The following is a 17941-nucleotide window of genomic DNA, read 5'->3' as shown; positions in this document are numbered from 1 at the left end:
TTTTAACGACAATTAATATTTTTTGTATATGTCTCTAAAGCCTTTAGCGATATTGATTTTAATGACACTTAACTAATGTTGATAAAGACATTAGCACTCTTATTAATGTCATATTTAATAATGCTAAAAGTTATTTTTGTTATAGTGATTTTCTACCTTACTAAAAAAAAAAATAACATAGAAATTTTTCTATAATATCCTTAAAATTATTTTTTTTAAAGTGTTCATATTTGTTTTTAACTTTTTTTTTATAAAAAATCAAACTTTATTTATAGTAACGGAGGGAATATTAAAAAAAGTTCCCTTTGACGTAAACAATTATATTAGTGTAATTTTGGTGCAAGGGTAATGATATTTTTTCCTTCCCAATAATGGTCATTTGATCTCTTGTAGATAAGTATTATTAATTCCTGAAAAGATCCTTCGTAATTTTTTTATTTTTTTAAAGTAAGGATTAGGTAAAAAAAGATTACGACTACAAAAATTGTGAAGTTTAAGGAATCCATTGATTATTAAATAGACAAAATAAAGGTCAAACACATTTAATTGTGAAATTTGCTACATAATGATTGGACTTTATATATAGCTAAATCACGTAACTTATTGAGTCAAAGTTGACTCCTGCTGATCTCCACTTTATGCTCATTTTTGATAACATCTAGATAAACGTGTATTTATATTTGCTCAAAAATTGCACGAGAGAAAATGCAATTGAACATTTCAATTTTTCAACAAATAAATAAAAAATTAATAGAATAAAAAAATTATATAACGAAAAGGAAAAAAAAATATGGTAATGAAATAGCATGCCATGTGGTACTTATCCAAATGTCAGGTCACGTGGATTTTCATCTTGTTTTGGTGAAAAGATATAAAAGGAAGTATTTTGTTAATGATAGGAATATATTTGGTCCTATAATATAGTTACCGACAAATTTGACTTTTTGACCAAGATAAAAAAATAATTTTTTATCCTTTTTTTTTTCTAAAATCAAGCTCATTAGAATAGAATTATAAAAATAAAAAGACAAGAGAAGTATATACAAGAAAGAGAAATTTTCTTCTTGTTCAAATATATTAAATAAAAGGTGAGTGATATCTCTATTTATAGAGTTGAAATATTACTCCAAAGGCCACCATGATAAATGTCCAATTAGTTGGTACATAGTTATTCAAATGGTTCTTATCACCTTGAAAACATGTATATATGAATACAATTAAGTCTTGAGTATATCTAAAGGACAATCCACACAATTCAATAAATTCATAACACTCCCCCTTGAATGTCTATAGATAATGTGTCTTGTTAAAATCTTTACTAGAAAAAAATTCAGTGGGAAAAAATATTCTTCTGAAGGAAAAAGAGTACACATATCTTTTGATACGCATCATTTGTTGCCTCATTAAAAATCTTGCCAGGAAAATCCAATGGCACAAAATCTCGGTCAAGAAAAAAAGAGTGCAACGCGTATTGTACTCTCCTGATTAAAACATCACTTAATTTCTTGCAATGATGTTTCTAATAGTTGTACATTGTGGTTGGTATATTCTTTTTCAAAGAAAAACCACACATTTCCTGAATATGGTATATCATTTATCTCAATCAAATGCACTTTCGACTTGCTTTATCGAGGACTTTTATTTCTAAATAGTAACAATTGTTTCATTGATCGCTAGGATATTATTGTGTCTCCACATGCAAACATAAAGCGTGTTTGAGATTGTACTTTAAGCGGATTAGATGAATATTCTGCTTCTGCATAAACAATCAATTTTGTCTTGGATTCCTCATAATAGAATAAACTCATAACTATAGTCCTTCGAGGATGTTTAATCATGTGCTTAACACCATTTAAATGTCCTTTTCGGGGAGAAACTGAATCTTGCCAGTAAATTTACTGCAAAAAAATATCTGGTCAAATATTGTTATTAAGATGCACTAGTGCCTTGATTGTACCAAGATATGAAGTTTCATCACCAAGAAACTCTTCATCCTTCTTTTGAGATCAAACTGAATCATCATTTATGTCAAGTGATCTCATGATCATTGGGGTACTCAATGAATGTGATTTATCCATATAAAAATACATCAAAACATGTTTGTGCATGTGCACTGATAGACAAATATTTCATTTGTCAAATTATCAATCTATAGGTCAAGACAAAATTCTGTCTTACCAAAACCTTTTCATAGACAATTAGGGTCATTCTTCTGCACCCTCTTCTTCTTTGACTATTTCAATTCATATAAGGATTCTTGAAGCTTTATTGAAAAAGTTTCTTCCAAACTCTTATATGATTCAGACACCTCGATCGTTTCAAGGATTTAACCTTTATTGTCTAGCTAGACATGACAATTATTCAAGTTCAAGTCCAAGATCAAGATTAAGTCCAAGATCAAGATCAAGATAAATCCCAAGTTCAAGATCAAACTATAAGTCCCTTGAAATCATATTTGAAAAGGCGAATTCAGAGGAATCATAGAGATTATAACACTCGCACTTGAAATAATAAATCGATTGTTGCTATAATTTTTCGCTCTTGATTATTGTTTTTTCGATGCGAATTTTATTGTCTATAATAATATATAAAATATTTTTTTCAAAAAAGAAAATTGTGCCCACTGAATGCATAGGTGTCTTAAGAAAATTATTCCCCTCAAGCACTCGAGGTTAATAGAATATATTCTCTCATGATAGAATGATTACTCACCGATTTATTGGTACTTAAACCACAGTGTCAGCTAACCAATCAATGACATTAACGTGTTCTTACATTTTGTTGAAGAGGAGAAGTCGAGAAATTCATTGTTGAAAAATAAGAGGAAACCTCTTCATTATAAACAATAAGAGGTAGTGTGAATAGATGTTTATTGTGTCATATAAAAAATACTACAATTTATTCAAAAAATTATAATCATTTGAAAAAGTCACAATATTTCATAAAAGTCACAACTTTTTATAAAAATCACAACTTTTTATAAAAATTACAACTCTTCGTAAAATTAATATTTTTTTTCATTAAAATCACAACTAAATCATAACTCAATCATTTGTATATATACGAAAAAAATTTATGGTGGTTGAAACACATCATAATTGTGTGCGAGATTATTTTAATAAATAAAAATTTATAGGTTTTATGTCTTTATAATTTTTCATTTCTTTTCTCACTCCTTAGCTTTACCTTTTATTTACCCCTTTATGTGGAGTACTTTGTAATTTTTTTTAAAAAATTAATATATTGCAATACTCAATAAAAATGATAATATCCTAAAATTAGTATTTCATTATCCCTTTTGCGTATTATTTGTCCAATTCTTCTATAAACAATAGTGATGTCCTAAAATTAGTGTAATTTATTTTCTTTATTGTTTTGATAATTCATAATATTCATTTGTTAAAAATCACATAGAAATAAATATACTAATATTAATTTAGATTTAAATTCAAATAATTACGTATTTAAAAAAAAGTTAGATTAAAATCTGTGTTCTTAACCTCATACAAAATAAATTGTATTATTTAAACGACAAAAATTATCGGTCATTAAAATTACTTGTAAATCAACATCAAAATATAATTAATTGTTTTTTTCATTTTACTCTCTCTATTAACTTATTATTTTTTGTTCTCGAAATTCAAACTATATTTTTTTACAAAAATTGTTATATTTCATAACAGATAGTATTAAATAAATAGTATAAAATAATATTAGTATTTACTGTGTACTAATCCTAGTCCCATTAGGATTAGTACTCCTTAATCCTAGTCCTATTAGGATTAGTACTCCTTAATCCTAGTCCTATTAGGATTAGTACTCCTTCCTATATCTCCTATATATCTCCCATGTATTCCCTTAACACTTCAATACAATCAATATTCCTTCATGGTATCAAGAGCCAGAAAACCTAGATCTTCTTTTCTCTAGTTTTTTTTCTCTCTTTAGGGCGCCGATCGTTTCCTCTCTTCTCTTGGGCGGCGGCAACCATGACAACTGAGGTGGATCCTCTCGATTCACTTCCTTCTGGCGTTAAACTCCTTCTCAGGCATCTTCATGCCCTGATTCCCGAAAAATTATCAGACATAAATTACCCTACATGAAAAATCTCCGTTCTTACAGCCCTTGAGGCCAATTACCTTCTCAAATACGTCGATGGAAGCACAGAACCGCGCTGTCAGTCATCACCGCCACAGACAAATCAGAAAAAACCAATCCGGCCCATGCCACCTGGAAAACCGTGGATGGCCAGATCCGATCATGTTTGATTGCGGTCATCTCTCCCACGGTTCGGAAACACGTCCGATCATACACAACTGGTTCAGCCCTATGGACGGCCCTCGCAACACGCTATGCATCAATTCCCACTCTCATATTTTTCAATTGCGTGATCGTCTCCAAATAATTACCAAAGGCACGAAAACTATGGCGGAGTATTTAGACGAGGTTTCCACCATCATCACAACCCTCGACACCGTGAACGAAATCATTCCCGAAAAATATCTCGTCATGTGCGTCGTTCGAGGGCACCCATCAGCTTACTCCTCCATTAAACAGGCGGTTCGCATCAGTCCAACGCCTGTTGACCTGGCTACTCTCTCCTCGTGGCTAAAAAGTGAAGAAATCAACGTGGATCTGGAGAGCAAACTTCTTCTCCGAGAAGCCGCTGTTGTGGAGCCGGCCACCGCCCTCACCGCAAGCCAGAACTATTGCGGGGGGCGTGGTGGCGGCCGATAGGGGAGCTGCGGCGGCTATGGCAGAAACAGCAGAGGCTGCGGGCGCGGCGGTCGGCAGGGCAGTCGTTCGCCGTACGACGGTCAACAGCACGACAGCAACATCAGCCTGCACTCCTTCGGCAGCGGCGGCCAGTCATCTTCCAGCGGCGGGCAGGGCACTTACGAGCGGGATCGTCCAACTTGTCAAATCTGTCAGAAAACATGACACACCGTTGTTCGTTGCTGGTTTCGGTATGAGGAGAGCCGAAATAGTGATAACCGTGCCAATTATGCATCTCAAGACGGCTCTTCCTCTGAATGGTTGTTGGATACTGGGGCTAACATGCACGTTACTTCTGATCCATCCAAGCTTAACGCTCCAAATCCATATCATGGCTCCAATGGTATTACTGTTGGCAACGGTGAGTCCCTTAATATTTCTCACACTGTCACGGGTACCATTAAAACCCCCACTGCTATCTTTCACCTAGGTAACCTTACCCACGTCCCTTCTATTAAAACCGATCTCCTTTCAGTTCACCAATTCACAAAAGACAATAATTGCTCACTCTTGTTCACCTCTAATAATTTTAAGATCCTAGACAATACTACCAAGAGGGTGATTTTTCAGGGCCCCTGTGAACATGGTCTGTACGTTCTTCCTGGCACAAGTTCGTCTGCCCATCCAGTTTCAGAAAGCGTTCCTGTGGCTCCGGTGGCTCTTTCGGCTGATGGCCACAGTCTGTTGTGGCACAGTCGTCTGGGTCACCCGTCTACTCAAATAATAAATTCTTTAATGTCTCAATTATGTTTTTCTTCCATTCATGTAAACAATTGTGACTCCTGTTCAATTGCTAAATCTCATAAATTACCTTTTACTTTATCTGAGAAGCGTACAACTGCACCTTTTCAACTTGTTCATTCTGACCTATGGGGTCCTACTGTTGTTCCTTTATTTGCTGGTTTTCGCTATTATATTTGTTTTGTAGATGATTTTACAAAATACACTTGGTTGTACCCACTAAAACACAAATCACAGGCATACACCACCTTTGTCACTTTTGAAAAAATGGTCAAAACACAATTCAATTCTCATGTTAAACTTTTTCGAAGTGACAATGGAAAGGAATATGTAAATAACATCTTTGGCCAGTTTCTGCAATCCCTGGGAATTATACATCAAACCTCCTGTCCATACACTCCTGAACAGAATGGGGTGGCTGAGCGTAAGCATCGCCATCTCATTGAAACGGTGGTTACTCTTCTACATCAATCTCATCTCCCTGTCTCCTTTTGGGTAGAAGCTCTAGCCACCACAAACTACCTCATTAACAGAATGCCCAATCACACCCTCTCCAACAAATCACCCTATCAACTCCTTTACCAAGAACTTTCCAATTATACCAACCTCTGCCTCTTTGGGTGTCTTGCCTACCCTTGGCTACGCCCTCATATTACTCACAAATTACACCCCCGATCCCGTCCTTGTATTTTTTTGGGCTATCATCCTACCTCCAAGGGTTCGCTGTCTTGACCCACAAACTCATAAAGTCTACATATCTCGTCATGTCAAATTTGTCGAAAATGAGTTTCCCTACGAGTCTATTTCCTCCTCCACAAATACATCATTCATTGGCGTCCTTCCCCTTTTTCCAACATACTCACAGGGTCCTTCACCACCTTCCCCCACACCTCCACCCACTACCCAACCACCCCTTATCACCCCTTCGACCGTCACCCACAATACACCCGCAACCACCACCTACACTCACAACCAACCCGAACCACCCTATACCCACAACATCTCCAGCCCGATCCGTTTTGGGTCTTTCCCAGCCACCCCCGAATCACCACCGCCCGTGCCACCCCCAATACTCATCCCATGTTAACCCGTGGCAAAGCCGATATCTTTAAACCCAAAACCTTTCAGGCTACCATACTACCAAATACACCCCTTCCCGATAGTGAACCAACAACCTACTATGTTGCCTCAAAAAATGCTTATTAGCGTCATGCTATGGATGACGATTTTAAGGCTTTGACTGATCAGAAAACTTGGGTTCTTGTACCTAAGCCCCATGGGAGGCACCCAGTGGGCTGTAAATGGGTGTACAAAATTAAACACAATGCAGATGGCAGTATTTTCAGGTACAAGGTTCGTTTGGTTGCTAAAGGCTACAATCAGGAGTATGGGCTTGATTACTCTGAGACATTCAGTCCTGTTATTCGGCAGGAAACCATTCGCCTGGTACTGTCACTCGTCGTGCGCAACAATTGGTTCATCAATCCGTTGGATGTTTCCAATGCTTTTCTTCATGGCATGCTTGATGAAACTATCTACATGACGCAACCACCGGGCTATGTTGATCCCCGCTTCCCTCAACATGTTTGCAAACTCCAGAAGTCTCTGTATGGGCTCAAGCAAGCCCCCCCATGCTTGGTACACACGTCTGAAAACGTTCCTCCAGGGACTCGGCTTCACGTGTTGCGTACACGACACGAGTCTGTTTACTCGACATTCAGCACACGGTACAATCATTCTTCTTGTCTATGTAGATGATATCATTATTACAGGCACTACTGCAGCTCTCATTCAGGATGTCACTCGAGCTATGCATACTACCTTCAAAATGAAGGACCTTGACCCGTTACATTATTTTCTGGGAATGGAGGTTTCTCGGACAGGCAGCGGCTTGTTTCTTCATCAGTCAAAATATGCTCGAGATCTGTTGCAGAAAGCTGGACTGGAAAAATGCACCAGTCAACCAACACCGATGGTAGTCTCTTCGTCTACGATTCGTCTACAAACGGAGCCGACACCCTCTTTGCCGATATCACCCACTTCCGCAGCCTCATTGGGGCTCTACAGTATCTGGCCATTACCCGTCCTGACATCCATTTTGCTGTCAACCGAGTTGCTCAGCGCATGCATCAACCAAGTGAACATGATTACCATTGTCTAAAACGCATTCTCAGGTACAATTTTGGCACTCTTGGTCGTGGTTTACTCATTCGACCCTGGGACTTGGAGCTTCGGGGTTTCTCAGATTCAGATTGGGCGAATGATAAAAATGACAGAAAATCTACATCGGAGTTTCTCATTTTTTTGGGGCCGAACCTGATCTCCTGGTGTACAAAAAAAAACCCAAGGTCTCTCGATCTTCGACTGAAGCTGAATACCGCGCCCTTGCTCTTCTTGCTGCTGAGACCATGTGGGTCACATATATTCTTCGCGAACTCCGCGCCACTCACACTGTTCCTGCTCTCTATTGTGACAACAAATCAACCATCTGTGTGGCCAAGAATTCCGTCCTACACACCAGAATGAAGCATGTTGATACCGATTGTCTCTTTGTTCGCGATGAAGTTCAGGCCGGCACCATGACTGTGCAGTATGTACCCACTGAAGAACGACCGGCTGATATTCTCACCAAGCCTCTCCCGAGCCGACAACACGATTACCTCAGTTCCAAGCTTCCGTTCGCTTCCGCTCAGCTCAGCTTGAGGGGGAATAATAACAGATAGTATTAAATAAATAGTATAAAATAATATTAGTATTTACTGTGTACTAATCCTAGTCCTATTAGGATTAGTACTCCTTCCTATATCTCCTATAGATATCTCCCATGTATTCTCTTAACACTTCAATACAATCAATATTCCTTCAATATTAATATGATAAGAGTTTGCAACTAATAATATTATTTGGTTGAATTTCAACTTAGTGAAAAGGTTATATTTCTGAAAAAATGAGTAAATCATATTTTGACGTAATGAGTAAATCCGATAAGAAAAATGAATAAATCATTTTTCATGCACCGTTAAGTCATTATATAAGTATAAAATTTAAAACCATTCTCCAATCATTAATCTATTAATAATAATTCAATTTTACAATTCGATTTTAAACCGCTCTAACTCGATGACGACAAGTATGCTACTGTTTTTTTCAAACTTACATTCAAAAGTGGAATCGTGCGCTACCAGCACTTTGCTTCCTCGCGCTAAAATAAAAAAAAAAACCAGCTACTATAAAAAATCCGTCTTTGCAGCAGTTAACGCTGAGATAGATAGTAACTACTAATAACCAATAAGAAAATAGATTATTTGGTCCCTTTGACCCACCTTAAAGTATATATCTCTTACCTTAAAAAAAAATATCAAGTTTAATTTGGCATAGAGTTTCAATATACATATGTACGTGTGTTTAAAAAAAATTTAATTTTGAAATTTTAAATTAAAATTATATTAAAAGTATTAAAATATTTTTTAATTTTGTGATTTTAAAATGTCACGTGAAAAATTAAAGTTAAATATTATAAAAAATAAAAATAAACGATAAAACATAAGTATCCCTTGGACTATGACCGCAATCCACACACATTAACTAATTTTATCACCCTGAACTCAATTGTGAGTTTGATGAATAATAGGATCTTAGCTTAACTAACGCGTATCTCTGAAATTTCAATCATAATCTAAGGTATATACCCTATCCTAAAAAGAAAAAAAAATTAAGAATTATTTTTTTAAAACAAACTAAAAAAAGAAGATCGATTATTTTTTTTGAAACGAAGAGTAGGTATTGATTTTCTCTATATAAAGCACCCCCACACCAACCTCGTAGTCCACTTATAACCAATAAAATTACCACCATCTTTGTTTAGAAAAAATAAGAGAGCTTTTTTATCAATGGGTAATGCAGAGTATGATGAATATTCATCATCAATGAAAGGAGAAAAAAACAGAAAAAAACACCAAGTTGAAATTCCAGCAGCACAGCCATTTTTAAAGTCACTTAAAAACACTGTAAAAGAAACATTGTTTCCAGATGATCCCCTTAGGCAATTCAAGAATCAACCACCATTGAAGAAATTGATACTTGGGCTTCAATATTTTTTCCCAATTTTCGAATGGGCGCCTCGATATACCCTTGATTTCTTTAAATCTGATCTTATTTCTGGGATTACTATAGCTAGTCTTGCTATTCCTCAGGGAATTAGCTATGCTAAACTTGCCAATTTACCACCTATTCTTGGCCTATGTAAGTCATATAAAATCGTTTCAAATTATCTATCGTGATGTTTAGTAACAGTTTATCTCAAATTATTTGTTACTTTAAAATTTAAGATTGAATTAACTATACTCATCCTAGTAATTGTTCTTAGAAAGTACAAACTCCTTAATTATGTGGAGATAATACATAAAGACAACAAATACCTTGTGTTTTTTTTTTTCCCCTTCAGTAACAGAAAGCCATATTGGAATACGATTAATTTAAATTTGTGTCTGAAAGTATAAAAAATCGCTTTCTAACAAAGAGGATTTCATTACCAAGAGAACTCGAGACCTCTGGTCAAGGATGATAATTCATTTGTTTCAATTTATTTGTCCTATTTTTTATTTTAATCTATTTTAAAAATAATGTAATTTTTTTTTTTTTACAAATCTCTAAATTTTCATTTTTTTTTATGTGACAGGTATTAAAGACATTTTGATACCTTTGACATATTTTTAGTTTAATACAATAAGCTGCAAAAAAAAATTTATTTACTTTTTTAGACTTTGTGTCAAATTAAAATCGAGATAATTATTACATAAGATAGATAAAATGATCAAAATCTCTCTTTCAGAACGTTGTAAGAGAGAAACACAACAAATAATTTAACTACGTCAATTAATGGTTGCGTGCAGATTCTAGTTTTGTCCCAGCATTAGTGTACGCAGTAATGGGGAGTTCAAGAGATTTAGCAGTTGGAACAGTTGCTGTTGCATCACTTCTCATTGGTTCAATGTTAGGAGAGGAAGTTAATCCAACTCAAAATCCAACACTTTATCTTCATCTTGCATTAACCGCAACATTCTTTGCCGGACTATTTGAAGCCGCACTTGGCATTTTCAGGTAAAATTGAATTTCGAAATTCAAACACGATCGTGACGTGAATTGAGATAAAAATAATGTCAATATTTTCTTCATTTGAATTAGTTAGTTTGGTTAGAATTTAAGATAATTAAAAAGAAAGATTGTTGAAACTTGTGCAAGTCACATACATTTGTGTGACGATGAATTATTTCACTAAGGATAATATAAATATTTTAAAATTAAATTGTTTTATAACTAAGAGGTCGTTTGGTGTGAAGAATAATATCGAATACTCCTAAGATTAAATGATAGTATCTACTTAATTTGTTGTTTGGTTGGCAAGTCCGGGATAACTTATTCCCGGATTAATAATTATTATCGGAATAAGTTATCCCTATCCTTGGGTGGTATAGTAATTTGGCGATAACTTATCCTGGAATAAAATAAGTAAATGACATTAATGTCTCTTTCAATTCTTTTGAGACAACACTTTTTCCATTCATGAAGGGTATTTTTGTATATAAATAAATCGTTCTTAAAATTTATTATTTTGAATGTAACAAACCAAACACTCAATAAAAAATAATTTTGTCATAACTTATCACATCGCAACTAATTTCATCATAACTTGAATTTAAACAAACGACCCCTAAATATAAAAATATGTCAGTCTTTTTTTTAATAGACTAAAAAGGAAAGTAAGTGTCTGATATTCTATTTTGCTTGTATTTTCTTTTATACCATCGAAATTAAGTTATATCCAATGATTTTTTCAAATTATGAGTAAATTTTGACTTGTATATAGCAAATTAATTATTATTTTGGTGAGATAAATCATTAATGCTTATTAAGGAACTGGTCAATTATTACCTAATTATAAGTACTTAATTGTGCAAGTATAATTTTTACGCTAGCTATCAATTTACAGAAATTAAACTCTTATTGATGTTTAATTAGAACTAAATTTTTTTTGCTAGAATAAGCAAAATATGATTACAAGGTAACATAGTTTAGTAATTAAACAAATAATTTGCAGGTTGGGATTCATTGTGGATTTTCTATCTCATTCAACTATAGTAGGATTCATGGGAGGAGCAGCCACAGTTGTAATACTCCAACAATTAAAGGGAATACTTGGTCTTGACCATTTCACTCAGTCCACTGATATTATTTCCGTCTTGCGTTCCGTTTTTACCCAAACGCATCAGGTATATCCGTAATTTGATTTAAGTTCTATATATAAGCGCATTAGGTATATCCGTAATTTGATTTAAGTTCTATATATCGATACTATTAAAAGAAGTAAGTTCGGTGCCAGTCACACTTGATCAAGTATCATTATTGGGCACGTCAGTGTCACACTTTGAAATGTCATCAAGTGGTAGGGACTTTTTTGGGTATCAGTAATGTATGATTTAATTATTTCATTTTTTTTTTACATAACATATCCAAAATAGTACATAAATGAACTTATTATTATTTATACGTATATTAGTTATGAACTAGTAATCAAACATCGTATTTGATATGAATTGTAGTGGCGATGGCAAAGTGCGGTGTTGGGTTTCTGTTTCCTTTTCTACCTGCTCGCAGCTAGATTCTTCGTAAGTAATAATATAATATTATTATCTTTTCAATCCAAAATAATTAATATTTTTACTTCTAACGATTTAAATCGAAATTATTGATGTTTCTCAAAATTAATGCGTAAATGATGCATGCAGAGCCAGAAAAGACCCAAGTTTTTCTGGGTATCAGCAATGGCTCCGTTATTATCTGTCATACTGGCAACTATTCTTGTTTATTTCACCCATGCTGAAAATCACGGCGTTCAAGTGGTAAGCACCTTTAATATTTTATGAACATACTTGACCATAAATTTGAAAAGAAAAAAAAGATAAATATATCATCGAATTATCGTAAGTGATATTCAGATATTCATCGTTATACTTTTGGGATATTAGTGCCTCTGCTGTCCATAAAGTAGAACATACATGCCCTTTACTCTAACAGAAGACTAAATAGGAACACATTGCACAATCTAATCCGTCGATGAATATCGAATCGGTGAATATGATTAGTATAAAGGATATATATGCTCTAGTTTTTAGACAGCAGAGGCATCAATATCCAAAAAGTATGACGGAGATATTTGTATATCATTTACGATAGTTCAGGGGTATATGTGTCTTTTTCCCCATTTGAAAATTATTACTTTTGATGATGCAAATTACAAATTTTCGGATATGGAATAACTTGTAACTTGTTTTTCAATTCATTATACAAGCATTAACGTTTTCTTTTTCTTTTACAAATAAGTAAACTATCAAAATTTATGGTGAAACACCTACTTAATTAATTTCTAGAAGGTGTAAAATATAAAGTTAGAAAATAAATTTGGCTTTTAATGATGATCAATTTGACTAATGAACTACTATGATTAGCTATTATACTATTTTCTTTTTACAACATAAACACTATGATGTCACACCAACACACTATGATTGAACTTGGGGTTTGATGTGATATTGTTTCTGGTAGTATTTGGATTATTGTGTTTGAGTGTTGAAATTGCATTGTTATTCTTATGGTTTTAGTATTGCACACGTTGGTTGGAAATCCACGACCTACCAATGTTATAATTATTGACTCATTAAATGTTTAAAAGGACACTAGCCTAACTGATTAGTGATCGATCCAAAATTTTTATTAAGTTTTATCAAAATATAAACTATAAAATAATATGATTTATACAACACACAGCCTTAAACAATTTTTATAACTCCTTAACTATTTACGTTATATTTTCAATTTGTATCAAGTGGTGTCAACTCATATATATATATAACTAAATTTTAACCTATATATAATTATCTGATGAAGAATACCCTTTGTTCGAGATAGCTCCACCCCTGGGCCCAACATATATATATATATATAATTGTTGTTGATTGAGTCGTTGCTGCCATTATCTTTAGGCATTTTGAAATAGACATTTCTAATTAATGATGACTAATCATGTTTTCGAAAATGCTCCTAACTCAATCTCTTCCTTCGTAGAACGTATTTCCACATATTCATTCAGAGAAAAGTCTTTTCGTAATGAATGACCCTTCTTAATTCCTAGAAGTTAGTAATTTTTTAACATTAAATAAAAATGAGATTGGACGAAATTTGAATTATTGTAGACGATGATTCATATTTGTTGAAATATATTATGGTAATTAAGAACTCAATGTATTAGAGAATCCATCTAAGTATTATTTGGTATGACTTATTTTTCTTTTTGACGACTTGATTAAAAATATTGTTATTATTATAAAAATATATATAATACGCGAATAAAATTAAAACGTGATATATATAAATTATTGTTTAATTTGATTTCAACTGACATTTATGTTTACGTATTAAACAGATAGGGGAGCTGAAAAAAGGGTTAAATCCAATATCGATAACAGATTTGTCATTTGGAGCTCCTTATCTCTCTATTGCTATAAAAACTGGCATAGTCACGGGTGTCATTTCTCTTGCTGTAAGCTTTTTACGTTTTATTTATTTTTGTCCTCATTTTCCACCTACTTATTTTCCATTATTTGTTGGAATATTTTTAAAAAATTATTGTTACGTTCGTGTTAATTTATGTTATATTGATATTAATTATAAAAATTCGAACAACATAGATAATAAACATGTTGACTAAATGCTTATATCATGTAAAAGAGTTATTAAGTACCGGACTAAAAGAATTCCATAGTCAATTCATACTACATAGTATTACTATACTAAAAATGATTTTTAATAATAATTAATTAATAATAATAATTCAATTCTTTAGGATCATTAAGTTTAATGACTATATATAATACTAATATCAATAAATGCTTTAATATTACTTTTATTATTATATACATATTTATTGTAGCTAAAAATTATTATTTGTTTAGAGTGATATATTAACATAAGATTCGATGACTTTTCAACGATAGTTACCAAAAAGATCTTGTATACGTGTTGGTATTGACTATGTTTGAAAATGAATTAAGTATTATCTAAGACTCGTCATGATCTCATGACAATAAATATATATATATATATTTATAAAATTAAATTTTTTTGATGAAACAGGAAGGAATAGCAGTGGGAAGAAGTTTTGCAATGTACAAGAACTATAATATAGATGGAAATAAAGAAATGATTGCTTTTGGTATGATGAACATTGTTGGCTCTTGCACTTCTTGCTACCTCACTACTGGTAATTCCCTAACCTTTTTTTATTGCATTAAACCTCCTTTTACCCAAAATAATATAAGATCATCGCTTCGTATCACTGGTTAGAGTTATGTATTTATCAGTAAATATTTCATATTGTATATTTTGTATAAAATCATACATAAATTTTCTCATTATTAATTATGTTTGTTTTTAAATTGCTAATCGAACAGTATACTTTTTTGAAAAATACGTACTCATTAACCTTATACACCAATATAATTTTTCACCTAACAAACTATCAAACATGCTATTATTTAGATATAATTTAATAGCTTATCTAAATCAGCTATCAAACAACAACGCAATGTGCTAATATATCAGCATGTGATTGTGTGGACCATGATGTCCAAAACACCAGTCAGACACACATGAGAGTAGCAAATAAATGCAGAAAGAGACAAGAAAAAAGAAATCTACTTTATAACATAATAACAATGTGATAAAAAAAAAAAAAAGTTAGGTGCTGATGAAGGGCTAATCTCTCCAATAGTACTAACCAAAATCTAAACTTAATTCATGTAATACTTAAGTTACAAAAATCAATTTTATAACAATATAATCCTAATTAATATAAGTAGCCTAATTTTAGTACGGCTTTTAATTCTATATCAATGTTATAAACTCGTCAATCAGATGCATTGGACCTGTTCCTTTGACATGTTTCAATCGTCAGCTTCTAACAGTTGCAACGCTTAAAATCATTATATTTCCGTGTCATTATTTTATGGCTATGTAGATTTGAAGATCTGAATATGTGATAAGTTGAAAATGAAATTATTATAGGTCCATTTTCGCGATCGGCGGTGAATTTCAACGCAGGATGTAAAACAGCAGTATCAAACATAGTTATGGCTGTAGCGGTGATGGTTACACTATTGGTGCTAACTCCATTGTTCCACTACACTCCATTAGTGGTTTTATCTTCCATAATTGTTTCAGCCATGCTTGGACTCATTGACTATAATGCTGCAATTCATCTATGGCATGTCGATAAATTCGATTTCTTGGTCTGCATGAGTGCCTATTTTGGCGTTGTATTTGCCAGCGTCGAAATTGGCTTAGTCATTGCTGTACGTATCCCTTTTTACCTTCATTTTAATAGATCAAAACGATATTTATTTATTTATTTATATAATAATAATAAATGAAACTAGTTCTTTGGACAACAAAACAGAGAACATGTTGTTACATGGTAAAATTACATATAATGTCAGTGCATATAAGTAATTATATTTACTGAGAGTGAATGTTTTTACAGTATCAACATATATATAAACATGTCCTTTGATTTTGGGTGTGCACAAGTAGCTAGACACTTAAACTTGAATAAAATTGAACAAATAGATAACTTTGTGTACTTCTTGCATGTATTATGTCAGGTAGGATGTGTGTGTCTATTTATTTAATTTTATACAAATTTAAGTGTCTATTTGTGCACACGTGCAGTTAGAAGGCATAAATGTCAGCTATATGTTTAACATGTTATAACAAATTAATCATCATTTTTTACCATTTCCAATTAATGGTTAGTTAATTACGTTATGTTTTAAAATCAAATGCAGGTTGCTTTATCTTTGTTAAGAGTGTTACTCTATGTAGCAAGGCCAAGAACACTAGTACTTGGTAACATTCCAGATTCTAATATTTATAGAAATGTTGAACAATATCCTAATACAGACATTATTGTTGGGGTTCTCATACTTGACCTTGGTGCACCCATTTACTTTACAAATGCTAGCTACTTAAGAGAGAGGTAATTAATTTTAAACTTTTCAATTATCTACTACTTCCTCGTTTAAAAAAAAACGATTTGCTTTCTTTTTTAGTCTGTTTAAAAAAGAATGATACTTTTCTTTTTATAGGATTTCAAGGTGGATTGACGATGAGGAAGACAAGTTAAAATCTTCAGGGGAGACATTACAATATGTTATACTTGACATGGGAGGTAAATTAACTTCTCATAGTTTTATTTATGATTTTGAAGTTTGACCATTAAACGTTGCGGTAGGATATATAGAATCCCATCACCCTTAACCAAACGTTTCAGGTCGAATGTTGAGACTAAAAAGACTCTAGTAAAAAATGTTCTAGAACAAATTAAATTGATCAGGATGGGAAACAAAAAAAAAAGTCAAATGTTGAAGTTTGAAAATTTCTAATCCGAGTAGAAATGAAACAATTAGGACATGCTAAAAGGATTACATTATGCATTTAGTGTTCAAAACTTACTGTGACTTGTTAGCTATAGTAGAGTTTTTTCATTCTATTTTATGAGTTACTATATCATGCTTGATACGAAGAGTTATTATTATATGTTATAACGAAACTTAAACTTGTTTTAATATTCGTTATATGATGCATTTGCAGCTGTAGGCAACATTGATACTAGCGGAATTAGTATGCTAGAAGAAGTCAAGAGAAATCTTGATAGAAGAGATCTCAAGGTTACCCTCTTTTCACAAATCTTTTTCAATTTATGAAATGCTAACTATATCAGTCCGACCTCAAAACAGATACTTTTTTTTGGACACACCGTATCAAAAGGGACCCTCCCTAAAATGTTCGTTTTGAGGCTGGACTCAACTATATATGTAACACAAGTATAATATATTGTGTGATTTTTTTGTTGGATTATTGCAGCTTGTATTGGCAAATCCAGGTGCAGAAGTAATGAAGAAATTGAACAAATCCAAATTCCTAGAGACATTAGGACAAGAATGGATATTTCTAACTGTTGGGGAAGCTGTGGAATCATGCAACTACATGCTTCACTCTTGTAAACCAAAATCCGGCATGGATGCTCCATTCAGCAATAACGTTTGACAACTCTTTAATTTCAACGTTCATGTTATTTCATCTGTATATATACTTTAATTACATGGCGATGCATCTATCGACTTTTAAGTATAATGAGGCTGTGTAACCTATTTGCTTAATTTGAGCTTTGAGTTGTTGGCCAAATTATATGTTCGAAACAGAACATATGAACAGAAATTTAATAAAAGGAGCAACTTTTATACACTTGCTATGAAAGAAAATATTTATAGTATCATGTTTCTGAAGAACTAACTTTTTTTTGACAAGTCAG

At 32.9% G+C, this 17941-nt stretch overlaps 1 protein-coding gene across 1 annotated transcript; it reads left to right on the top strand.

Annotated features, from left to right (window-relative positions):
* Positions 1–9231: 9231 nt before the first annotated feature.
* Positions 9232–17874, top strand: LOC101264062 (sulfate transporter 3.1). The gene is made up of 12 exons (XM_004247144.4): positions 9232–9759; positions 10410–10617; positions 11615–11786; positions 12117–12182; positions 12303–12416; positions 13997–14113; positions 14707–14833; positions 15637–15923; positions 16416–16606; positions 16716–16798; positions 17221–17297; positions 17494–17874. The coding sequence occupies exons 1-12, from the start codon at positions 9408–9410 to the stop codon at positions 17674–17676; spliced, it is 1977 nt and encodes a 658-aa protein (XP_004247192.1). The 5' UTR covers positions 9232–9407; the 3' UTR covers positions 17677–17874.
* Positions 17875–17941: the final 67 nt, after the last annotated feature.

The sequence above is a fragment of the Solanum lycopersicum genome, chromosome 9, assembly GCF_036512215.1.
Source record: "Solanum lycopersicum chromosome 9, SLM_r2.1".
NCBI classification, from domain to species: domain Eukaryota; kingdom Viridiplantae; phylum Streptophyta; class Magnoliopsida; order Solanales; family Solanaceae; genus Solanum; species Solanum lycopersicum.
Note: the sequence above shows the minus strand (reverse complement) of the source record. Positions and strands in the feature narration are given on the sequence as shown.

Coding starts and splice junctions, on each gene's coding strand:
- LOC101264062 (XM_004247144.4), top strand. CDS start 9,408: ATGGGTAATGCAGAGTATGATGAATATTCATCATCAATGAAAGGAGAA. Junction 15,924..16,415: donor AAATTGGCTTAGTCATTGCT/GTACGTATCCCT, acceptor AATCAAATGCAG/GTTGCTTTATCTTTGTTAAG. Junction 17,298..17,493: donor TTGATAGAAGAGATCTCAAG/GTTACCCTCTTT, acceptor GGATTATTGCAG/CTTGTATTGGCAAATCCAGG.